General features: G+C 48.1%; 1 protein-coding gene and 1 long non-coding RNA gene across 2 annotated transcripts; one reads left to right on the top strand and one right to left on the bottom strand.

Moving 5' to 3' along the window:
* The first annotated feature begins 4,920 nt into the window (after window positions 1-4,920).
* LOC149350184 (pfs47 receptor-like) lies at window positions 4,921-25,683 on the top strand. The gene is made up of 3 exons (XM_089579157.1): window positions 4,921-5,798; window positions 23,822-24,051; window positions 24,929-25,683. Exons 1-3 carry the CDS (start codon window positions 5,783-5,785, stop codon window positions 25,163-25,165), a joined length of 483 nt encoding a protein of 160 aa, XP_089435283.1. The 5' UTR covers window positions 4,921-5,782; the 3' UTR covers window positions 25,166-25,683.
* On the bottom strand, window positions 16,665-21,086 carry LOC149350185 (uncharacterized). The gene is made up of 2 exons (XR_016290258.1): window positions 20,982-21,086; window positions 16,665-20,849 (listed from the first exon to the last, which is right to left on the bottom strand). It is a non-coding gene; the product is annotated as an uncharacterized LOC149350185 (long non-coding RNA).
* Window positions 25,684-26,741: the final 1,058 nt, after the last annotated feature.

Raw genomic sequence — 26,741 nt, 5'->3', positions numbered from 1 at the left:
GGGGCTCGAGGGAAACGAGGCCGCGGACCTGTCAGCTCGAGGGCACACCAACCGAGCGACAGACACCCCCGACCAGGACACCACCACCCCCGAAATCCCCACTGCCTACAGTGCACGGCTACAATACTTTAGAACGCTTCGTCAGCTATACCCCCCACCGCATAAAAGGCTAAATGTTCAGGAGGCACGCGAATGGAGGCAACTCCAGACCGACACCTTTCCTAATCCATATAAGTACCACATTATTTTCCCGGGCCGTTACGAAGCCTCCTGCCCGTGGTGCGAAGAACGTCCCACAACATACCACATTACAAGTGGGTACGTTGGGCCAAAACCATTGGAACTAAAATTCCCTAGAACAACGGAGCAGTGGGAGGCCACTCTGCTCAGCTCGGACCTTGCCATTGTTAAGAGTGGACAACGTGGTCCTGGGAGCCGGGTGTGGCTCATCGCGAAGCAAGGGATATGACGAGGCCTGGCGCCGGCGGCAGAAGCATAGACGACGACGGACGGGGTTGTTGCACTCCAAATCACCGAACCTCCGAACCGATCGAAGGACGCTGTGTCCCACGGGCCTGGGAGAAATTACGGTCAGACGAGTGTCGTCGTTAGGCAAAGATGCGGCGAGACCTTGCGACAGCAGCAGCAACGGTGGAAGCAGAAATGCACAGGAAGCACGGCGGAAGCAGCGGTATACGTTGGCCGAGTCGGTCTTCGGGTCACCGGACGGGATGATGCTACACAAGGTCACGCCGAGCGAGTCTGCTAATTGAAAGACGCTGTGTACTCGAAGAGGTCTCGTGCTTCGGCCATCCGGCGGGGGAGTTCGAAGAGGTCATTCACCTGCAGGGAGACTGCGGGATTCTCCTTTCCCGCGGCGGCAACGCACAGAAGACAAGCCCCAGTGGACAAGGCGACACCTCAGTGTTCGTTTGTGTTCCCCTTCTCATCCGCCGAGCTGTGAGAAAGCGAGAGAGCTTCAGCACCGCCCCATGCCGTGGGTGGTACCGCCAGCGTCATCAATGGCCCATCTGATTGGACAACGTTATTCGAACTAAATTCCCCAGTCAGGGATCTGGGGAATGCGAACCGTATTTAACGAGATGTTGTTGTGTGATCGGAGCATTCGATTCGATTCTCATCTGTAAATATGTAGAATAAACCCTTCTGTACAGTTTCCTCGATAACGCAGTCCGACATCGTCATTCGGAGCCGGGACCTGCGGGGCTAAACGAATTAGTCTTCTCCAGGAACCCTCCGTCTCCAACACTGGTTCCAGCGGTGGGATAGAAGCCCCATCTTTAACACTGGTTCCAGCGGTGGGGTTGTAGCCCCATCTTTAACACCATTCAGCAACAGCTGATCAAACAAGCCCGGGCGGCAGCGATAGCCACTGGGGTCCTGTAATGAGGACACCACCCCTTCTTTAACCTTTCATTTTCTTATTTTTTTACTTTTTTTTTCAATAAATGTTTTCGACGACAACAACACACACCGCTTATCCTTCGTGCATCTTGCCTACGCCTTGACTCCAATGAACGACATGAGCTTAGGAGCGGAGAAAAGACACAAACACACAGAACACATAGCACACACGGAGAAAAGCAAACGGGCGGTTGCCAGGTCCGCGCTTCGTCGCGTGTTTCGAACAAAACCGACTCCCGCCCCTCTGGTCGTGAAACGATGGGGAGGCCTAAAAAAATGAAAAGGTGGCTCGCTAACTGCGGTTGACAAACAGATGTATGAAAGCATGCGCTCGCTAACAAGTTTAGGTGGTCGAGCCGATCGCGCCTCTCGATCGTTCAGTGTGCGGAGAAAATGCAACGACGCTGTTTCGTCATTGGATGCGCACGCAGCGACTGGAGTCGAACCATGATCCGGCACAGATTTCCAGGAGATTATGAGTTGTGTCGTGTCTGGCTCCAACGCATCGGTCTTCCTGACACAACGGTAAAGAATGTGATGGTTTGCGGAAGACACTTCGCTCCGGACGACTCTCTCGGACTCCGGACGCCTCTCGAACCAATCTGCCTGAATGGCTGTAGGTGAGTGGAAAATGGTTTTGTTCGCGTTTTATGTGCCGAAGTTTCACTTTGTAACGACCAGCGGAACTAAAATGAAAATTCAGAGGGGACTTGGGTGCTCTGGAGGCGAAAGCATTGTGTGTCATCGTGAGCGTTCGACCCAACGCAGGTCGCGCACTGAGAAATTAAACGAAGACGCGCCTCCGAACGCTGATTCCACAAAGGTCCGAGTGAAACGGTCGCTGATGGAAACGACGTGAACGGCGCTGACAGACAGGGCGGAAGAGGAGAACGCAGACACATGCGCTGACTAGCAGCCGAATTATTTATTGCGCAGAGAAGAATTTGCCGCTGTTTGTTTCCCATCTTGTCTCGCTTTGACAGCAGAGCGCTATGCCATGCAGCACCGACAGCTACCTCTGACATCACCATGCCAGCGAATAAATATCTGACTATCCTACAGTGCCGCTTACCAAGATGGCTCTGTTATCACCAAAAACCGTTGCCAACTGACTCGTGAGATTATAGAGGCTGAAATGGTAGACCGGTTGGGTGGGTCCTGCGTGGCCAAGCCATCTATTGCTCTTACTATACCTGCGTCAACATATTAATGTGTCACCTACTGCGCATGAGTGATGTATGCCCGGTTTTTTCAGCTATATATACTGGTCCGAGGTTCAAAATAAACTTTTGCAAGTCAGCGCTCTATGTGTCTTCCTTGTGTCCTCATCTGTATTTTCGCTGTACGTTTTCAACATCGTATGAGGTGCACAGGAAGTTCGATGCAAACAAAGCGTCTGCTGGTGACGCACGCGTGCATGCGTTTGTGTGTGTGTGTGTGTGTGTGTGTGTGTGTGTGTGTGTGTGTGTGTGTGTGTGTGTGTGTGTGTGTGTGTGTGTGCGCGTGCCTGCCTGCGTGCTTGCGTGCGTATGTGTGTGTGTGTGGGGTGGCATTCTCTTGTCCGTATAGTTATGGACTCGCCATTGATTTTAACCACTTAACTCTGCTGATAAAAAGGCTTATTTTTAATTTTTAATTCACTTACTAGGTAATTAGCATGGTTGTCAAAATTACTGATGTACGCCGGGACTGACAGATTGTGCCTGAAACTATTTTCTTCTTTTTTTTTCGTCAATCTGTTGTTGACGAGCTTTCAGTCAGTGCAGAGCTGCGTGCCGAAGCCAACCACCTCTACGTGTAGTGTGCTTGCAAGCGAACCATGCAAGGGACGATGAGGGGCCTGAGAGCTACGGCGGGGCAGCGAAAGACCAACCGGTTTCTGGTGTTGACCACGGCAATGCTTGCAACTACATAACCTCCTCTCTTCACCGTCCCTGGTCTGCCCGAGAGAGTGTGCCCGCTTGTGAGAAGGTGGGAGCGAATTCTGGCATGTCCTTCCTTCGCTTCTGCACGAAGGGGGGGGGGGGGGGGGGGGCTGTGTCAGGTTTAGGAGGTAATGGCTGCATGGGTGGACTCGAGCCAGACTCGGAGGGACGTGTCGAGAAACTACATTGAGGAAAAAAAACAAGTGCGGTGGGACAGTGACCACCAGACAGTGCGCAGAACTGAGAAGCTCGGTGGATTAAAACGTCAATTTGGCTCTTCTGAAGAGGCCGCTGTTGACAGGCGACAGCCTCTGAGAGAAATGTATTTTAGCAAATAAACGATATGTTCAATTTGTGCTGTAAGCTTCCTCAACTCGACTGGTTGTTTCCTCCTGCTCCACCTCACCACACACACACACACACACACACACACACACACACACACACACACACACACACACACACACACACACACACACACACACGCGCGCGCGCGCGCACACACACACAAAAGCACGGACGGACAGAAAGGCGCCATCAGTGCGCTGACCGCAGCAAAACGTCCACACGCTCCGAAATGCACCAAGCGGAAAAAGTTGCCGGATGGGAAATATCCGTCTAAATTTATTTTATCAAACTGTAGACTTCCAAAGCGGTGATTTTTTTTTCATGTGTGTGTGCCCGAGCTAGTGAAGGAATGGTGCCTGAGAAATCTCAAAAATACCGCAAGACAATGCGTCTGCGGGCACATGAATAGCGTAGACATATTCACTATTGTGTACACAGTACACTGGGACGGGAGGTTGAATGCGTGACTTCACCCGTTCCCGTTTTTCAAAGCAGCAATGTTTACGCCCCGGTGGACACGAGCCATTTTTTTTTTTTTTGCCCTTAGAAAAAATTTCCGGCTCTCTCGCAGTGCCCAGCTGTCAACCAATGCGGTGGTCTAGAACCTCAGCACCTAAGTGCAGTCTTGCAGTGCGGCGCGAAACTTTCTCTGCAACGGCTCTGCCCACTCAGGCAGCACTGCACCCTTCGGCTCACGTAACGGGAGCGCACAGTTGGTAAAGCCTCCTTGTGCGCGGTTGAGTCTTTGAAATGATGCCGGCTACATGTCAACCTCTGCTTACTTGTTCAGAGAGCACTGGCCCCCTGATCCATGGCATTTGTCGCCAGCGCATTTTAAAGTTACGCCGAAATAACGCATACATCGAAGAAATTTTGACGCCCGCTTAACTTCGCTTAACCACCAGCAGTATTTCGACCAGGAAGAAAAATTATTCGGAAAGATGTTAGCGCATCGTGAGCACTGTCGAGAACGAAGACAGACGCGTAAAAGGTGCAGCGACAACGGAGGTAACTTGGTTCGTTAGCGTTGACACGAAGGGCAAGAAGGCACACTCGCTGGTGATTTCAGCAGTGGGGAACCTTGTACAAGAGCCTTCAGGCAGCCGTCGATATATCGCCTTCAAACGAAATGTAATGTAATAGCTTTGCTAGTCATGACTACGCTGTTCAGTGACGTCGCGCCGAGTTTCGTTCTACTACCGCAACAGATATATTCGTTGTCTTGCCCAGTGGCTGCACTGAATTTGGATTTTGGGTTTGGATTTGCCTCCCCCTGTCCTTTCTACTATCCCCTCACCTCTTTCTTCTCACTCCTACACGCTGCCTGCTATCCTTTCATTTCCGCTGCCCCAGCTCAGGTGCTTCCAGTAGCGATAGCAGAAGCGAGGGTAGCAAAAATTCTTTTTCCTTCCATATTCAATGCATAATAAAATTACTACTGCTTGGATTTGGCTATATGGCTTTCCCTTTGTATAAATTTCAGTGATTAGTGTTGCTGGCAATGCACTGCAGAAAGTAAGTGCGTTTCACGTCCCAAAGCCACCCGTGCGCAATGAGAGAAATCGTGATGGAGGGCTCTCAATTAAATTCGACCACTACGGGTTCTTTCACACGGGCGTGTTCGTATTTCGCTTGCGTCTATATGTGGCCGACGTTTCAAGGATTCGATCACACGAACTTGGGCGGCAATGAAAAACCCCCGCGCTGTGGTGGTAGTGTGGTGCCCTCTGGACGGGCCAGAGTCACGCAGAGAAGAGTGTGTTGCTCGTGCACTCTCCTCCTAATCTCCTCCTCCCAGCCAGCGCCTCCTCTATTCATTCTTGGCACACTGCGTTCCGTGCGCCAGAGTTGGCATCGAAACCCCAGCTACTCCAACAGCACATTGGGATGTGCAGCGTTCTGGCGCGGGCTTCAAAAGACACCACCGCACCCAGCTCGCGTCGCTTTAAGTTTTTTCAGTGTTGTGCCGTCATCTGTGGAGTTTGTGGAGAATCGGCGCGCGGACGTGGCAGTTAACCTACAAACTGACTGACCGACTCAGCGGGAATCCCCTTCGTTCAGCGGGGGGCTGTGCTCGGGACGCGATGAATCCGAACTGGGGTACGTGGTTTCGAATCATTCGCTTATGCACTGCTTATTATTCTGAGAGATAACAGTCCAGCGATTCATTATGAGAGCCTGCTCGTAGTGCACCTCGAACATATACCACTGTATGTGCAGGGCACAGTATGTTTTCAGAGCCTATAGAGTGTTAATCAAATGAGCACGTGCGAAGGACGCGGCTCCAGCCTTGAATAACGAATTCTCTCACGCTCCCTCGCTCTCCCTCTCTCTCGATTAAAGCACTCTAGTTGTTGATGGTGCTGAGAACTTCTAAATTACACCTTTTTTTTTCTCTCCTTATCATCGGCGTTGCTGTTAAACTTGCTCTCTTCGCATTTCAGACCGATTGCGAATAAAAGCACACCGGCGCGCCTCGTCACTAAAAACAGGAAATGGGTTCCTCGTTTCGATGGAGGCGAAACGCAAAAGGCGCCCGTGTGCTGTGCGATTTCAGAGCACGTTAAGATCCCCAGGTGGTCGAAATTTTATCTACTGCAAAGTAGACCGCTGCGCTCAGCAGAACTGCGCAGTCCGCGATAACGCCTCAGATCGGGTGCTATGCTGTCGCTATCGGAAAACTTTCGACTTGCGACAAAATAAGCTCCGTGCTGCGATCGTCATTCGGAAACAACTAACGCGTATGTCGACTGCTAAGTTCACGTGGATAATACAAAGAGTTGCTTGTTGAATTCTAAATTACCTACAAGAAAGTGTGCTGAAAAATTGTAAGAAAATCGCATGCAGCACAATATGACTACCACGCGCGAAGCAAGAACACCCCCCCCCCCCCCCCTCGATTTGGCAATTTCGCCTGGAGGGTCATGTAAAGCAATTGCGCTGACTCCGTCTCCGCGCAGAAAGACAGTGTGTGGAAGAGTTTCGAAGTAACTTCCGATTCAAGCATCGAGTCGCACTTCGACGGAGAACCAGAAAGGACACACAAGGTGCGAAATTTTTGTGGATCGTTATAGAAAAAAAATGAGCTCGTTCCAGTCCTGACCCTTTGACTTCGTCCTGTTGCGCGTGTACCTCGGATTCCATCGAATGCTTGAGGTAAGGTGTGGTGCTGGTTATGACAGTTAAATTCATGATTGGCCGCTCGGGAAGAGCAACCTGGGTCGCACAAGGCCCACCGGTTGCAGCACCTGTCATCGCAGGGCAGTGGCGCATCACTTAACCGCTGCACCACTGCGCCAGGATGGGGTATGAGGACTCCCACGGATCTATGAATGTACAGAGTATAATGACCTTCTGCATATATGGGAATTAACCCATTACGCCATCGCTTCATACACTTAAGGCGGGGCTTAAGTGTCTCCTCCAACTTTTTTATTTCTTGAAGATTCGGCACTTTTTCCGGTTTTTAATGCAGAACAACGTTTTCGTTGTTTTCTTTTTCTTTTTTTTCAGTTAATATTTTCTATGTATAAAAACTGATTTCCTCGGTGATATAATGCGGTATTCCTGTGCGGTCAAATATCACTTAGAGTTTAACTTGAGTTTTTTGTCAGCCTTAGCGTTTGATTTGCCAGTAAATACCGCACAAATGGCCGTTAATTACGGGTGAAGCACTTCTTGGAGAATGAAACGCTAAAGGCAATAAAAAAGTAGCGAAAATTAAATAGCGGAACCGTTAGAGAAAGACGCTAGTGGAAGTTTATTCTTATCGCTGGTTGTTGCGCTAGGTTAAGCGCGACGGCGGAGCATTACCATATAGACTCGTGTAATGGCCGCACGTTTTTTTTTCCGAGATCTGGGGTGAAAATCGGGGGTGCGGCCACCACACAGAGAAAAAGACAACAAAATAAATATTTTTGGTGGTACCTGCCTATACTATTGCCAAAACACTCCTCGTCCTCCTTCGCCGAACTCGTCGGGATTTCGGGCTCGTCCTTGTTCCAGATGAAGACATCCTCCGAGCCGTCCAGCTTGTTGGATATGTCAGTCACCTTGAAACTTTCTTTCACGGTCTCGAACGAAACCGCGGCAAATCAGGGCAGCGATGCGTTCCGATTTCGAGATTGCACATGATAGGCCTCGGGCGAGCGAGGTAAAGGTACAGTGCTCTAGAATATTCTAGAGCACTGTAGTAAAGGTAGTAAAACGAGAAGCGCGAACAGACGGCTGAGTCTGAAATTGGCTTTGGCTATTCTTGGCTGTTCCCGACATGCGCAGCGCTTTAGAGTTACTGTATTAGCATATACAGTGCATATACAGTAACTCAACAGCGCTCAATTTTTGCGCCCCACTTGGCGGCAGTAACCACAAAACGGTCTGGATTTCTGCACCGCACAATAGATGACTAACACCATCTGTCGGGCTAGTTGGTTGCGATCCATATGTATCAGCAGCGCGAACACCACACAGGAAGAAGAAGGAGAAGAAGGTAAAGAGCGCTGAACTTCCAACTTTTATTTGAGCAGAAATTGAACCCGCACTTTTATACACATACCAGGTAAAATCCCACCAGGGGGTAATCAAGGCGTTCTATCGAATTGGGACCAACACGATGTCCAGGGCATCAAAATGATAACTACTATCACACTATACAAAGACTTCCATGAAAAGCACGAATGACATGCGGAAAAAACAAGACAATGTAAAAACAGGGCTGAGTGTGCGCGAATGGAAAAAAGGAAAAACAGGGTTGAGGACGCGAATTTTGCTAAAACCATGAGAAGGCAAGAACACGGTAAAAAGGTAAAAACAGGGTTGAGTGTGCGCAAATGGAAAAAAATGGAAAAACAGGGTTGAGGGCGCGAATTTTGCTAAAAGAAACAAAGAAAAAAACATGAGAAGGCGAGACACGGTAACAACGTAAGCGATGCGAAGGGATGAGCGCCAACAATTAACACGGCTAGAACTAAAATGCAGGGTGCCCCTAAAAACCAGGTCAAATCAGGTAAAACCAGAGAGAAAGGTGATTTCTTTTTCAGATAATGAGATGGAAGGGGTGCTTACGCAACCTTCTTTGAGCCCTGAGATGTAGGTAGCTTCAATAATTTCGCGTGTTAATTGGTTTTTATGTTTCTTTAAGACGGTTGCTTTCTTAAAATGAGGAATGCACTTCTTTTGGCTGTCACATACGCTGCAATGGGCGGGCAGGTTCCTCAACGGCGCCCCAGTTAGATCGTTCCCATGTTCCATTAACCTTTCGTTTAAGCATCTTCCTGTTTGGCCTATGTACGCCTTACCGCAAGCTAAAGGTATAGAGTATACAACACCCTCCGCACAAGGCACAAAAGGATCTCGGTGCCTGGTTGTACAGCCACTATTCTTTTTCTTTTTATTAACTTTGTTGCACAGGCTTGACAGGCGCACAGGGGCTGAAAAGACTACGTCTACGCCTGCTTTTCTGCCAATTTTCTTCAGATTATGCGAGATTTGGTGCAGGTATGGCAGAACGGCGACCCTTTTGTTCCGCTGTCGCGTATCATCCGGGGCTTCACATTCATGCTTCATACTTATCAGGACTTTTTTTTGCAACAGACGAAAGGAGAGATTGCGGGTATCCTGATTGCTTCAGCCTCAGCACTTGGCTCGAAAAACTGTCCTGCAACCTGTGGTGACACGATTTTGTGAGTGCGTTCTTAAAAGTTGACTTCACTATGTTCCTTTTTACAAGTTTTGAATGGGCTGAATCGTAGGGTAGGATGGGCTTATTGGCTCTTGGTTCAAATAACCAGCACACATGGTTCTCTCCGAAAAACAACTTTAACTCTAGAAACCGCATCGCGTTTTGTTCTGGGAATTCATGAGTAACTTCAAGAGGTGATATAGTATTAGAAAAAATGTGGAGGACTTGAGTTGCTTCTGTTTTAAAGGCTTCAGTGTCGCAATCTAAGAGGACCAGGAAGTCATCGACGTACCGGAAAATTTTTAGAACGCTTGAAGACTCAAGCTTGTCCTTCAAGGATATGTCATGCATAGCGAGGAAAAGGTCGCTCAAAATGGGGGCGATTGATGACCCTATACATATGCCTTGCTTTTGTATGAATCTCGAACCGTTCCACTCTGCCACTGTTGATTTTAGGTAAGCGCATAGCAATTCAATGAAGCCATCCGCAGAAACGCCACACTCATTTTGGAAGGCCACCACACCGTGTCTATCGATGGCGTCGCGAACACATCGATAGACACGGTGTGGTGGCCTTCCAAAATGAGTGTGGCGTTTCTGCGGATGGCTTCATTGAATTGCTATGCGCTTACCTAAAATCAACAGTGGCAGAGTGGAACGGTTCGAGATTCATACAAAAGCAAGGCATATGTATAGGGTCATGCATCGCCCCCATTTTGAGCGACCTTTTCCTCGCTATGCATGACATATCCTTGAAGGACAAGCTTGAGTCTTCAAGCGTTCTAAAAATTTTCCGGTACGTCGATGACTTCCTGGTCCTCTTAGATTGCGACACTGAAGCCTTTAAAACAGAAGCAACTCAAGTCCTCCACATTTTTTCTAATACTATATCACCTCTTGAAGTTACTCATGAATTCCCAGAACAAAACGCGATGCGGTTTCTAGAGTTAAAGTTGTTTTTCGGAGAGAACCATGTGTGCTGGTTATTTGAACCAAGAGCCAATAAGCCCATCCTACCCTACGATTCAGCCCATTCAAAACTTGTAAAAAGGAACATAGTGAAGTCAACTTTTAAGAACGCACTCACAAAATCGTGTCACCACAGGTTGCAGGACAGTTTTTCGAGCCAAGTGCTGAGGCTGAAGCAATCAGGATACCCGCAATCTCTCCTTTCGTCTGTTGCAAAAAAAAGTCCTGATAAGTATGAAGCATGAATGTGAAGCCCCGGATGATACGCGACAGCGGAACAAAAGGGTCGCCGTTCTGCCATACCTGCACCATATCTCGCATAATCTGAAGAAAATTGGCAGAAAAGCAGGCGTAGACGTAGTCTTTTCAGCCCCTGTGCGCCTGTCAAGCCTGTGCAACAAAGTTAATAAAAAGAAAAAGAATAGTGGCTGTACAACCAGGCACCGAGATCCTTTTGTGCCTTGTGCGGAGGGTGTTGTATACTCTATACCTTTAGCTTGCGGTAAGGCGTACATAGGCCAAACAGGAAGATGCTTAAACGAAAGGTTAATGGAACATGGGAACGATCTAACTGGGGCGCCGTTGAGGAACCTGCCCGCCCATTGCAGCGTATGTGACAGCCAAAAGAAGTGCATTCCTCATTTTAAGAAAGCAACCGTCTTAAAGAAACATAAAAACCAATTAACACGCGAAATTATTGAAGCTACCTACATCTCAGGGCTCAAAGAAGGTTGCGTAAGCACCCCTTCCATCTCATTATCTGAAAAAGAAATCACCTTTCTCTCTGGTTTTACCTGATTTGACCTGGTTTTTAGGGGCACCCTGCATTTTAGTTCTAGCCGTGTTAATTGTTGGCGCTCATCCCTTCGCATCGCTTACGTTGTTACCGTGTCTCGCCTTCTCATGTTTTTTTCTTTGTTTCTTTTAGCAAAATTCGCGCCCTCAACCCTGTTTTTCCATTTTTTTCCATTTGCGCACACTCAACCCTGTTTTTACCTTTTTACCGTGTTCTTGCCTTCTCATGGTTTTAGCAAAATTCGCGTCCTCAACCCTGTTTTTCCTTTTTTCCATTCGCGCACACTCAGCCCTGTTTTTACATTGTCTTGTTTTTTCCGCATGTCATTCGTGCTTTTCATGGAAGTCTTTGTATAGTGTGATAGTAGTTATCATTTTGATGCCCTGGACATCGTGTTGGTCCCAATTCGATAGAACGCCTTGATTACCCCCTGGTGGGATTTTACCTGGTATGTGTATAAAAGTGCGGGTTCAATTTCTGCTCAAATAAAAGTTGGAAGTTCAGCGCTCTTTACCTTCTTCTCCTTCTTCTTCCTGTGTGGTGTTCGCGCTGCTGATACATATACAATAGATGACACTGCCAAACTTCCTGAAATTCTTGGTGTGGCTTTTACTCGAGTAATTTTTAATTATATTTTTTTCGCGATTTTTTTTTAAGTTAGGGGTGCGACCATTACATGAGTGCGGCCATTACACGAGTCTATACGGTACATGGTCTGCTCGTTAAAAACTATGCCCCAAAGTGACTAGGGCTAGGAGGGACGCCGTAGTGAAGGACCCCGGAAATTTCGACCACCTGGGGTTTTTCAACGTGCATTGACTTCGCCTCCATTTCCACTTTTCCACATCGTCTCAATTTCGCCTCCATGCGTGTGCTGAACAGCAACGATGTACGAGATGGACGACTGGTGGGTGCTGTGTGATTCCCGTGCCGCCTTTAGGCGCCTGCAGACTCCCGGTCGTTGCTCTGCGCGTTACGCGAGAGCATTGAGCGTCTCGCGGAGCGTAGATGCAGTATTCGCGTGCAGTGGGCGCCCGGTCACTGCAGCATCCGCGTCAACGAGCAAGCCGACGAGCTCGCCACCGCCGCACATCAACTTCCACCCAGCGACGAACCGCTCACCCTGGAAGACGTGCGTGCGGTGATCTACGACCACCTCCGTCAGCAACACCCGGACCCTCGCATCGCGCGAGGAGAGCGCATTTCTCTCGTCGGAGCGCGCTCATTGTCGCTCCTCCAGCACGCGATGATCATCCGAGTGCGCGTCGGCTGCGTGTGGCCCAGGGAAAGACGGGTGCGCCACGGACTTTCGTCGAGCGGAGACATTGGAGCACATGCTCCTTCGCCGTGCCGCTTCTGCAGTGCCGCGTCGCGAGATGCTCGCGGCCTACAGGGCGCTGGGAATCATCCCGGACAGTCTCGAGGCGCTCCTGTGGCCGCGCGGTAGTACGCGCACCCGTGACATAACAATGGTCAGCCTCTGTGCGCTCATCGAGCAGGTGGGCTTGACTTCCCGCTTGCTCTTTGCCAGGTAGTGCACACATGACATGAACGCTCCGTGGGTGCTACCTCGGATGGTATAGACGCTTTACAGCGTCATATCATAGGGCTGCCATCTTTGATCACGTGATAACGCTGGTAATAAGGCTCGTGACTGCTCGGCGCGAGCCTCGTCGCGGCGGCTGCTGCGTCTCATGGTTCTGTTCCGACAGCCAGTGTTTCGACTGATTCGGTTGTAAAGGATTGGAGAGACGACACTGGGATTTCGCCAAAGCTTTTAAGGACATGTGAGAACCCCAATTTGATCACTTGAGGCGTCAGAAAGTGGTCGGGCTTCATGTCGCAGAGATCCTCTCAGTTTGAACCAACGAATGGATCGCCTGAATGCTTGTCGTTGCTTCCACTGAAGGCTTTGCTTATGTTTTTTTTTATTATTATCTAAAATGGCAAGGTTCAATGCTCCTGCAGCAGCGCAGGTCGCTGTCTATACATGCACACAGACACGGCTCTAAAACGTTCATATGTACATCGTACGCATTTGTTTGCAACCTGTTAACGGTACTTAGGGAAACTAAAATATTTTCTACTGGTTTGTTAAACACAGAAAGGAGACAAAAATAAATATATACACAAATGTTAACTATCATGGTAGCAGTACCATAGGAGTTGAAGCAGCCTTCACGAGCTGGCGCGCAGTCGTTTCGAAGGATTCCGCGATATAATTGCCATAACGCGCGCATGGCAGCGCGTTCATGCTACACGAAGTTCACAATTATGCAAGCCTCACGCATAAACTTGGAGTACACGCCATGCTCGATATGCAGATATGTAAGTGCTCGGTGGTAAGTAATCAGCTTCACTGTTAGCGCTGGCCTGCGAATCACTTTTAGTGATTGTCTTGCATGAAGAGCGAGGAAGGGACAACCACCCAGCACATCAGCAGTATAATGCAAATGCTTTATTCTAGATATGGTCCACGAAAACCACGCTTCTCGGAGCGAAGTTTAACAGTAGCACCAAGATGGCGTGTAATACACGGACTTAACGGTAAGCGTTGTCCTCTCGTATGACTGTGCACTGCATAATGTATACAGTAGATGTAGGGGAGCGTAAGTTGTCCTTCTTTTCCGTTCCTAATTCGGCCTCGTGTGCTCCTGCTACTACTGGTCGCACACCCATAACTTATTAGCAATGAGGTCTCGCTGCACACGAATATGCAATGACAGTAACTGAAAGCACGCGCCGTGACGGTTTCGACGGTGGAACATCTTGTTCATGTGGCTTTGTTGTGCACTTGCCCTCGGAGATTTTCCAACATCGAAACCTTTCTTTTTAGATATATCTAGCGCTGGGAGCGTGTTTGTGGCGTTCGCACATTCAGAAAGGGTGCATGAAAAAGAACGCGGTTTCGTGAAGCTCGCAGACGATCTCATCCCGCACCTTTAGCTCTCTGTCCCGATCTTTGCGGTCCACAGCACAGCACGTAATCCTCTGCCTTTCCACATCTTCGTAGGAAGAACACATTCGGCACCCACCGGCGATATTTCCACTGCTGCGTCGCTGCGTACACGCAGGCGACTTACGAGGCCCGTAATCATGCGCGCCTGTGGCGCCATCCGGTCTCAAACGGAAAAGCACCCCGGCCGCTAGTGCAGTGTTATAGTGCGTAGAATATACTGCCTAGTATATTCTAGGCACTATAGCAGTGTGCCGCGCGCGCGATTAGTCCGAGACAGGACGCTACGTACGCGAGGCTGATTGTCCGAAAATAAGTGCCCGCGAGCGACCACTGCGCACAATCATTTACAAAAAAAAAAGTAAACTGTATGTATGCACTAGTATTGCGGGACGCAGGAAAGCGTGGCAAAACTGCGTTCCGCGCCACCTAAAGGCCGTTGTACGATCGTTTTTTGGGCGGATCCGCTCGCTTTCAGCCTCCGCTCGGGCGTGGGGCGGAATGGTGTTGTACCACGGCCGCACAATGAGTGCGCTCTCCATTGAGCGGCCGTGGTTGTACGATCACTTTGCTGCTGGTGGACGAGACGGATGGTTCGAACGTTCCGATTGGCGCTCCCGGTAGTGCCGCCCGCCTAATCGCCTGCAGCGGTACAGGCATGTGTTTGTAGCGAAACACGCAGATATCTTGCGGTAGAAATTACCCACATTAAATGCGGCGTATTCAAGACAATATCCGTTGCGTCAACGTTTCTTTTGCTGCGGGATTTTCGTCGAAGGTAGACTCGTGGTCGGCTGTGATTCGGGCTGGGAGGGGCACGAATCTCGGTTCAGACGACCCTGACGGCCGCGAAACAATTCGCGACAAAACTTTGCAAGATCGAAGGCGAGTCTGCTCATCTGAAGCGATGCCGTCGGAAACGATACGTGTTTGGATCATTTCTACCCGAGAGACTGAAAAACGCGTCACATCGCGTCCCCGTTCGACGATACGTTCTCACAACGGACCGTGATTTCCGGCCCCAAAATAACAGAATGCTGCCTGCTCTGAAAGTTACGCTGCCCTGACGATTTCGCTGCGACGACGCGATTCTTACTGCGAATTCTCGATCGGGCCACACTGCAGTACAGGCTGCTAACAACCGTCCGTAATTACTATCGGCATAATCCCATTTTTAAAATAGTTACGATTGCATACTTAAAATTTTTAGTCAGTTATTCAAAATGAAAATTTGAATAACTTCAGTGTTTTTGCATTACTGACAGAGAAAAAAAATAATTTCACTTGCAGCCTTTCCCAAGAAATTTGCACTGTCACTGTAATATGTAAATGGTCTTCTACTGCAAAAGACATGCTTACCTATTCAATATATAAGGTGTGCGTGCGTGTGGGGGTGTATGTTAATTGTGCATGTGTTTAACATTCACAATTTAGCACAACACTGCTGTCAAACACAAATGCTAATGGACATGAGAAGTTATGTTTCCAGCTAATTGGAACAGGTAAAATCAGTTATAATTAAAGCAGTTATGCATTTCACAGAACAGTGAAAATGCAACAATAATGATTTATTTTTGTCATGTTTTTCACGCCATTATTAAAGCCAATGTGGCTGCAAAGGGGCTAAGACGTGCATCACTGGGCTAAACGGGCATGGCTTTGTTCTGCACAGTGACAGCGGGCAATCAAGTTGTGGTTTAGCATTCCTTCCTGAGCTCATATTGCAGTCGCACAAGCCAGAATGCAGTGTTGAAAACAACTATGGGAAGTTCTGCTGAAGGCCATGTCATTGTTGCCATGTACAAAACAAGCTGGCATATATTCTGTGCAACTCCAAAGCATTCTCAAATGTCGCTGTGAATGTAAAGACTAATGCAACAAAGAATGCAACACTAACATCTCAAGCAGAATTTGTAAAATTGGATTTCCAGTAATTAAGGGAGCTATGATGTCGTGCTATAAAATGAACTTACAAATAAGCCGTTTAAGTATGTGACAGGTATATATGCATATGTTCTCTGATACAGCCTTAAAGCAATGTCTAAACTTATTTTCACTGATCAGTAAAATGTAGAATGGCTGAATGTAACGATGACCACTTCCCAAGGTAGCAAGCAAAAGTGAACATTGCTAACTGTTAAGTGATCTTCATACCACTTAACATATGCTGAATTTTAGATAGTTGTTGACTATCAACATGTTCAGCAAAATATACCTATAACACTGCCAGTCTGCTTTCAAAAAAAGAAATTAACTGAGGCATTGACAGGCAACAGAGATTTGGAAAATAGCAATATGAAGTTAGGCCGAAGAATGCCGAAGAAAAACAGAAAAGCAATGATGGCTTTTGTTGTTTCTTGCATCTCTATAATGCAACTTGAAGTTGACGGCTTTTGTGTTTAAGATGAACCAGCAGTCCTGTAAACACTATCCTGAATGTATAAAAGTCACATGCATATGTATGCATTTGCAGCATTCTCACTGAGCCATGTTATGAAGTCGATGTCTTGCTTACCTGAAGATACGATAAGAGAGAAGCGCCAAGGAAAGACTGACACACATAGGCACAGTAATGCATGCTTAGCTTTTCAGTGCACGAGTTTAGCTGGCTAGACCTAGCTTGTGCAGTGTGCAAGTTAGCCTAAATGCAACTGTATACTGTCCGACAAAACTGTTGTGTAAATCTGCCCCAATATTACTTGAAATAGATTGTGAGGATAGTTCTTACGCATAAGATAGCATTGTATTGGTTTCCTGAGCTGAGCAAGTGGCTAAGCACTTTATTACAATTACTTATTTTAACATTTATTATACCTAAACAGTACTAAATGACAATACTTGAGTGGTGAGCTAACATGATACACCAAGTAAGAACTTAATGAGTTTGTAATTTATACTAATAAGAAGTAATTAACCATTAGCATCCAAGTACAGCCATACCGCTACAAAGGAAAGCTTTGTAGGTTCTCTTTGTAGCCTTATGGCTCCACTTGAGCGGATGCTAATGAGTAATTACTCCCTTATCACAAATCTTCACCTTGGGGGATTTACCTAATTCAGTGGATGAACATCATCATTTACTGCATGGATTTCTGCAGTGAGTAGCTCAAAGGTCAAGAGGTTAGTAAGCCCTGTGAGTTGGAAGGCCATTCCAGACTTTTGTGGCAAAAACAAAAATGAATCTTGAAATGCAGTGGCATGAGCTAACTGAGGCACAACACTGCTTGTGCGATTAGTGCAGAAGGAACCATGACTCAGAACAGATTAGTTGGTTATGTGACAATAAACAGTTTAAAAAAATCTGCAGTTTCTGCACGACATGCAGAAATTTGAAGATTCACTTTTAGTGCTGTTACACTGGAGCTTCAAAAATAGTCTGAGAGAATGAAACAAGCGCCTCAGGTCTGAACTCATTCCAGGATTCTAGTTAAGTTAGATTTTGTGGCATGTGCCAGTCGAATACATAAGCTGATGCCACACAGGGGATTTGAACGCAAGCAACTTGGAAGACGGTGATACTAAGGACATGTCGAGTGTAAATATCATGAGTTGTGGGTGGGTGTATGAGGATTATTAGGTATTTGAACCAGTATACAGTGAATATACCTTTATCGGAAGGCCTTATAAGTTGGCAAAATGTAATGCTGACAATAAAAAAACAATATTAGTGCATTCTTAGTAACATTAACAAACAGGCCAATCCAGGGCATGCTAAATGTTGTTTTGGAGAACTGAAATGCTGGTATTGATTGCAATATGGCAGACCCCATATAGCTGTCAGTTAAGGCATGTGACAAAACACTGAAGGGACGGTAATAATGCAAGTAATAAAAAGCTGAGGCCCAAAGGAGTGCCTCGGGGGACGTTCGAGATTGCAGGAAAAGGCAGGATGCATAAGAATTGGCAAGGGAAATCTGCCGAAGGCTGGCTGTTTAAGCTTGGATCCAGTTTAGAGCTATTGGATGCAAGTTAAAGCACGAGAAAACCAGCCCTACATAAATGAGGGAATCGCATGCTTTTTCAAAGCAAAGAACAAAAGCATCATAGCGGGATGTTGCAGTCAAGGTGCATGTCGTGAAGAACAAGAAAAAGTTGGTTATTGCAGAAATGTTTTCTAAAAGCTGGCCAATTTGGATGAAAAAACTTAATGGGCCAAAGCAATCTAGCAGGGTCAAGAGTATGAAATGTGTTTGGTGATTTGTAGCACATGCCAACAACACAAATAGGGCCATAGGTGCTGGGTGATGAAGGGTTAAAAACAGAGGGGCCAGGCTATAATAAGGCAGGAAGCTATCTGTACAGCATGCACTAGATATGCCTATACAACCTGCTTCTTTTCCCGTTGTTGCTTTCTGTAAATTTCACAGAACTTGATCATAGCGTACTGTGGGGTGCACCGGTGGCAAGTTGGCATGTCGAAACTGTGCTAAGAGACGACGACAGAGCAAGAATTGCTACCCTGTGCAGTGATGTTGTTACCATCGTCTTTGTTCCTAGCGTAGCTTTACCAGCTCCACAGGGCTTATTTTGCAGTCTGCAAGTAGTCATGTCTGTAGCAAGCAGTCACAGGCAAATGAAGGTGGTAGCAGACAGACATATGCAAGTGCATCGACGAGATCTTCTCAAAGCTTTGAGAATGTCTTGTTATACAAACTGCTGCGGCTGACCCAGGAAGCGCCGCTGAACAACCGCTTAACACCAATAAAGCCGATTTCGCGAGCAGCTCTGCAACAATAGCATTGCGAACACATCCAGTTTCGTAGCACTGATCTCCAGATCGAAAAGGACCATGAGCAAAATCAACAACAGACACTGTCATTGCCTATGAGGTTCTTCAAGACCACTGTATTTTTCTGATTGCAGTGGAAACCAACATCCCACTTAAACTGAATACTGCCAAGCATTTGTCAATATTGACTTAACACTGCTAAGCAAAAAGAGAAAAAAAGCAATGGCAAAGGTTTTCTCAATATTTTTTTTCTTCTTTTTCATCAAGACTCGTTATGCTCAACTTGCTCTGTGGACAGTTTTGATTGCATAAGCTGCTGCACACTTTTTTTTTTTTTCTGCGCTACATCAATTGAAATGCTCATGAAAAACAGACTTATGAGTTGGCACATATTAGAGATTTGTACACTGTCAATCAGTCGTGATTTAAAAGCGGCAATGATTCTTGTTTGTAATCGCGTAATACCATGTTGTTATAACCTAAACAGAAATGGCTATAGGAAGTGTTCAGTCACCCATTCATCACGCCGATATGTTCATTACAGGCAAATGTGCGCACAGCCGGCAGGAAATAAAAAGAAATGACTCTCCCGAAGATACATTTGCACTGCACCGATGTTTTCACACAGGTTACACAGTTTCTCCGGCGAGTCGTAACCCGAGCACCCATCATCACAAAACGTACTGAATGGAGCACCAAAGCGCAGAAGGATGGCGACATCGCTGTTGTCGCCGCAAAACAGTCCTACGGCCGTGCAGCCAAGCTCGCGTCGCGTCACGTCGCACACACGGCAATTCTCAAGCACAGTGCCAACACGAATCGCGAACAAAATGGTAACGAATGCGTAGCCAGCAACAACGTCATGTGCACGCTTCGGTCGCGATCACTGCAACCATCGCAACGAATGCGACTAGCTGCACAACGCCACGTTCATTTCAGCATTAGGAAAGCACGGCGTGCGTAGTGAGCTCTCGCAGGTGCACATTTCACTGCGTTGACGTAAAAGCACTCGCTTCGATCGCAATCACTTTCACTACGCGGACACTAGTCACTGTGCTAGGCAGCTCATGCACGCACAGAAGTTCACCGTGAGCAGCTGTTGCTCGCCGCTGTGCGTGATGATCCTCGCAGGAATTAGGAACGCTTGCAGCAACCACAAACAGCTCCATATAAACACTTCGTGACACCGCCAACGCGTAGGTCTTGCGTCGGTTTGAAGAGGCGCTCTGTCAACTACATCAGCGTCGATTTCAACTCGGGAAACTGTCGCTGCTCGCCGCTGCTGCACGCGGAGAAGTTCGCAGTCGCTCTGAACACTCGTAATATCAACATGTGGCCAATATAGTATGCCTCGCGGCATAGGTGCCACCACTACAGCCACGACCTATGCCTCGCTCCCCAGCTCAGTCGACGGACGGCCATCTTGCCCCGGCAGGCTCAAAAGCGATCGTACAACGGCCTTTAACGGTGCACTCCCGCCCGTTCTTTCTTCGCAAGAATCTCTGTAGCCTCACTCCTACGTTTCGCACGGCGAACGTAGATCGGTACCGGCGCCAGGTGCCGCTTCAATATCCGGCTAGCGTCGGCTCCGGCCGCTGAGAAGGGCGAAACAAACAGTTGCCGCTTTTCGCGAAGCAGCCACTTGCGTAAAGAGGAAGGGCAGGAAGGGGCCCGCAGTGGCGTGTTCTTTGTTTTACTGCGTTCGCACTATGAGCGACACTTCCCCTTAACGGCGACTCCTGAAGCTCCCGCTCCCCGCCCCCCCCCCGTTCCCCGCAGATCAACTACAACCAGAAAGCACCGCCGAGTCGCAGAGTGCTGGACACGCGCGTGACACATCTGAAGGAATTGTTGCCGAACTTTGTTAAACTTTTACTGTTTCTGTTTCATGTAACCGCATTTTTCGCGGAAGGCTTTGTATACCAACGCTCTTCTCAACCATAAGCAGTTGGTCATCCCGGCATTCGGAGCCGTGTGGCCCGTTCGTTCAGCGCTTGAGCATTCAAAATTGGTGGTCACGCCTGCGAGGAGGCCGAGAACAAACAGAAAACATAAGTGTACGCTCCCTCTTCTTTACCATGAGTCGCTGCGCCTGGCGCCGGTTCTGAGCTACGTACGGCGCGCGTAAGGTAGGAGTGACGGCACAGACATACCTGCAAGGGGCGAAAGGTGGCGCAGAACGCAGTTTTGCCACGCTTCCCCACGTCCCCACTTTTAGTTGCTGCGTACGTAGCGTAGCGACATTGCGTACGCAACGCTCAGTACGTAATAGTACCGCCGCAGCAGAGCAGTCGCGTAGCGCGTTGTGTTGTGTCGCCATCTAGTGACAAACACTGAAAGCGCTGTAGCGCTCGGCTGGACATTTTTCAGTTTCTGACAATATGAATAGTATATTACTGTTTTTAATGGAAGAAAAAATGTATAATGTTTAATTAAGTGCAAAAGTAGGCACATGACTAAAAAAAATAATTCAACAGGTGCGGTTGCTATGACGATAACATACACAACGTTAGTTAGGCTTAAAAGGTAAAAAATTGCCTCATTATCTGAATAGCAAGGGGCATTTGTCCCTAATATTTCAGCGTGTGGGTGAGAGTACAGAAAATAAAAGCTAACAGCACAGTTTAGAGCGAGCCATCGCGTTGAAGAAAGCAGCGGCGCAGTGAAATCGGTCCGAGGCGGGCGAGATGGTCGCCGCCCCCATGTGCTGCCGAATATGGACGTGTGGTCTTGTTTTTAAGTTATGAGACAACTTTGCAGATATTTTGCGATGCACTCAGACATAATATGTGCGGTATGGCAATTTCTCGTTTTCAATCCTTGAAATTGCTTTTGCTGTCTCATTAGGACGAAATAACCACCGCAGCGGTGGCCTAGTGGTCAGAGCACCCCCATCGCATGCGGGAGGTGCTGGGTTCGATTCCCAGTGCCGCCGGTTGCCCACCGGTTTATTAAAGGGTACAAGCGTGCCTCCGGCCTGGTGCTCGGCCTAAATGGAGGAAAATGCTTGGAAAAAAAAAACAGACTCCTTTAACAGTACTTGAGGTGTAATGAATGTTACGCCATTGAGCGCCTTGTATCGTTCGCCTTTGAGCGACTGTCTTATATGTGCACGTTGTTTGTGCTGCCCATAGTGGCCCCTATTTTTTTTTTTTTACAGTTTTGAGCTCCTAGAGCGTCGAAACTGGTAGCCATACGATCTTCTCCCATGCAACCCCCCCCCCCCCCCCCCCCCCAAGCCAAACACAGGGTGGGGGAAGAATTTATACCTACTGAGTAATCCGTAGGTGACTAGAACCATGCAACGTGCCATAAAAGAAACTGTGACGGTGAACAGAAAACATTTTTGGTGATATCTGTACGTCGACTGTACCTCGCTCGTTAGCTTCATACATACGGTTCAGATATCTGCAAAAAGCTCAGTTCATCTGCTTTTAAAAGATGCGTGCGGTTTAACGATAGCTGCAAATTGATTTCAACTGTAAAAGAAAACGCAATGAAAAATGACAGTTGAGCTCAATTTGCCTCAGGAAATGCAAAGTTGTGAAAAACCTCTTTCAGCTAGAGAAAAACCTTTCGAGATACCTTGAGATCTGATGCTATTGAGCTTGTTTAAGCATTTAGAAATATCTGTATAGGTTAGTTTATTAGAGAGGCATATTTGAAAACGGGGATATGCATTGTGCTGCGGTGACTTTTTTCCACAGTTTGAGAGCGTGTAATCGTTCTTCCTTTCTGAGAATATCATCCATCTCCCTCATTCAGTTTAAAAGTTATTCCTGATCGAAGTTACCGTTTTTTCGAAATAGTTGAAAATGAAATGCTATACTGTTCAGGTAACCAGCACTTTTTGCATGAAGAATGATTTTAGCTACCTTTTTCGTCATGTTTTTTGCTGTGCTTATGTCATGTTTTTCATTGTGCATATGAAGGGCACACGCTCTTGAAACGTTACGAGCTTCTTTTTTTCTGGTAAATATACTCTTAAAATATCGGGCTCTCATTCTTCAAATGTAGAGTTACTGTATATATACAATAACTCTATTTAAATGTATTAAGTAGCGCCATCTACATTAGTGCACATATACGAAGTGATCACAGTTCAGAAAAATGACAAGAGTGGCGCTGCCAAACAGCTAAAATCGAGAGGTGTTTACGAGAGGCATGGAGGAAGGAAAGAACTATTTCCTTCCTCCGTGACGAGAGGGAACGATGTCTCTACGATGTTTTCACGTTGCCCTCCATTTTGACCTCTGTGGTGTGTGCTGTACAAACTGATCGGCGCGCTTGGTCGTTGAAACCGAAACCGAAACAGCATGAACAAGAAATTCAATTATAGATTATTTAGCGTGCCGAGGCGAATGCCACGCGGTGGTCTATGTATTCTAATGTCTAATGCACCACTTGAAAGCAGAAAACAGGCACTTAAATTTGTGTCTATAGTCCTTTAACAGTCTGCAGTCATCGGGCAGACGCGCTGACGCCAGGAACCTCCTCGCGTTAAAAGGAACGCCCGCCTTCGGTGCGTTCGGAGCACGCTGCGCGTCCTCCCATCAATCGCAATCACGACTTGAGGACTGTAGGCAGTGTGGTTGCGGGTGGAATCGGCGATATGTCTGAAGACGGCATCAGCGCTGGAGAGGCGCACCGGAGAGTACACTTACGTCATTTACGGGTGGCCTAGGGCTCGAAACAAGACCCTATCGTGCGTGAACATTCACACGGATGGTGTTTAGCTCTTTATGTCTCTAAATACTATATTTGCCACTCAGGCAGCGGTTACTGTCGTAAAGGCGCAACAGAGCGTGCCGCTTGAGCGCTTTAGACAGGTGTGTGTAGACGACTGTATACAAGAATGCGTAAAAGTATACTGACTGAGTACCAGGCGGAGGAGTGGTCAGGAGAGAGCGGGGGGATAGGGGTGAAGGTGGCTTGAATTACTCGGCTACTGCTGCTCGCTCTGTCCTCAGTTTCGTCTGTCCTCGGCCTGCAGTGTGGTCGGCCCATAAAGCCGTGGCCTTCATGCCCACGATCATGTGGGTTCACTCCGATGGTGGCAACGTCCCGTACAACGCGGTGCCCGGAGGCAAGGATGGCGACGAGGAGACGTACATCGGCAGAGCGGAACACGGCGGAGATCTGATTCCAGGCAAGGTGGTGGCTTCCCACGGCTGCTGCTACGTGTCCTACGCCGGCGGCGAGCACCGCTACGAAAGCTACGAAGTGAGCAGAGTTTCAGTGTGGCGTAAGTTTGTCCCAACCAGCTTTTCGTGCGTGTCTACGTGTTCTTGTGCTTATCTATGCAAAAGTATGTCTCTATATGCAGAGTTCCCGCCTAAAGCGAGCAAAGGATTAAAATGAAACGTGAGTAAACATGCGTGACCAATGTAACCCGTTAGCCGGAGCCGTAGGTATCCGCAATCAGCCTTCGCAATTTTTCCTGCCTTCCGCGCTTACTTTTCATGAGCGGATACCACTGAAAGAAATAGCTGAAGAAAACCGCAGAATGATTACTGCCTGAGGGTTCGGGACCTGCAACGCTTCTTGCCGGTGGTCAGTGCGTCTGATATACGCCGTTCGCGTTTGCGCCTTTCAGGCTGGATGTGCTCTCAGCAGCCACTGTTGTACAAAACAAGCGTTCATTGCCGTAAGAAGGGCACGACGGGGTCAACTGTGAAGCTGTCACTCAGCTACCTTCTAACTCTTGCTTTCGTGTTCTGGAGCTTCACAAATTGTTGCTGGATGAGAAACGATGCCTCCGCAGGGCGGAAGATGGCGACTGTCACACCCCTCCTCGAGACTGGCAAGCAACTAACGATCTATTCGCGTCCTTCAGTTCCGTTGCCCGCAATTTTTTATGACTGAAAACCAGGGAATTTTTTAGGCGGAACGAGCACATCTCCGTTTTGATGTGGCATTGTTGCGACAAATTCGCAATAATGCATCATGCGGATTCCTCGACCCTTCAACAAGGCCTTTATTTCAAGCGCTTGCATTAGACGCCCATCTGCCTGTGCACGTGCCGCTGACATCCCGCCTCGGGTACCCCGATGCCCGCCTCGCCTCATCGAGGCACCCTGATCTCGCCTCTTTTCGACAGGTCCTGGTGTTTGACGGCGCCTCGGTGCACTGGGTGGAGAGTTCCGGCGGCTCCGTTCCGGACAGAGCCGTCGAGGGCGGCCGAACTTCTTCCGGCGAGAAGCTATACATCGGCCGCGCCCGCCACGAGGGGACGGTGACCGTGGGAAAGATTCAGCCGTCCCACAAGTGCCTGTACATCCCTTACGGCGGTTGCGAGCATCGCTACACGGGCTACGAGACTCTAGCCTTGCAGTAGTGAATCTGAGAGAACCATGGAGGAAGGAAATGTGAGGAGATGACCCGTGTCTGTCAGATGCATTGCGTAAAGCGTGTCGGAAGGCACGTATCAATCCCGAGCCTACTTATGAGGCAAATAGCAGCGGCGTCAGTGTTGCCGCCGCGGGCAGCGGAATGGCACGGGAGACGAGGGAGCTGCCTCAGGTAGGGGCGACCGCATCTTCCGGGCGCGCGGTGACTTCACGAATTGCGTCCTCGCATCCTCTTCTCCAGGTTTTCCTTCCTCCATGGAGAGAACGAACGTCGGTGACGTCATTCGTTTCCTAGCTACTACATCAGGGAATCACTAACAACCAACCTTGCAATAGTGCTTAATTGTCATAATGATAAGGAAAAAATGACAACAGACATCACTGATTGAGTGCGCGGTAGATGGAGGCCAGAAAGTTGTGTCTCTTGACCACACATACGTAGTGAACAAGAGGGGTGGGGGGATCCTCAGGGTGCTTAGCCAACGTTTCGACAAGAAGACTTCTATTCGTCCTGAAGGACATCTGACACCCAGACGAAGACAAGACCTCTTGTCGAAGCGTTCGCTAAGCACCCTGAGGATCCCCCCTCCCTTGTTTATTTTGTTTGTGTTGACACTGAATGGGTGTCACTTGCCGATACTTCCTCTGGTTGCTTTTTAATTTACACCGACATACCACAGAAGTCGAAAACTAACTTTGCCTCTGGAAAACGTTGATATGCTCCTCGAGGTTCAATGGGTACCAACAACATTGTGGGCTTTGAGGCACACCATAATAAAGGGCTTCTCATATAGTGCCCACCGCACGGGGTTCTTTATCAGGTACGCAGACATCAGTATACGGGCATTTCCGCCTCCGCCGAAATGCAGCCGTCGCTTCCCGGATCGAACCGAACAACTGGAGCTCATCTGCCGTACACCGCCCTTGAGCCACCTCGGAGGGGCGCCACGCAAGCGTCCTCGTTGTATCGCAGGAGTAAAATTTACAAAACCAAACTCTAATTTTTCCTTCCTTCCTTTCTCTTCCATATGTGCACCGTGTGTACGTTTCTTGTTCATACCCAGAAATTCTGGACAAGCGCATTTTTCAACAATAAGTTGTTTATGAACGCAATTTTCCGCGTAGCGTCAGTCTGCGCCATAACGATCAATATATCCGCAGATCCCCCCTCGGGACACTTGTAGTTTTCAGCTATTTGTTTTCAAAAACGAACCGCACTGGTTTTCTATGGTAGTCTTAACTACTCGGTGCGAGCGACTGTGCGATGTCAGTGCACGTTAAGTAAGATTTTGCTGCGCATCGGAAGATTAGACCATCCTCAGCCATATACCCCTACAGTGTTTTAAAATATTCTACAGTTGCCTCACAATTAAAAGTGATGTTCAGGAAAGCTGGACTAGTGGCAAAAGAACAGTTGCACCTGTCATAGGCGTAAATAGAGGGGAAGGTAGCACAAATTTTGTCCCCTATTGTTCCTTGCTACCCTTAATACTTGAAGAGGCGCTACCATACCTTTCGGCTCGCCCTTCTGGAGAGACCTGTGCAGGCCTATGCCTGATGTGC

The sequence above is a fragment of the Amblyomma mixtum genome, chromosome 3 (assembly GCF_055824585.1).
Source record: "Amblyomma mixtum isolate Tamu chromosome 3, ASM5582458v1, whole genome shotgun sequence".
Lineage (NCBI taxonomy): Eukaryota > Metazoa > Arthropoda > Arachnida > Ixodida > Ixodidae > Amblyomma > Amblyomma mixtum.
The sequence above is the reverse complement of the archived record's forward strand: the minus strand, read 5'-3'. Positions and strand labels throughout refer to the sequence as shown.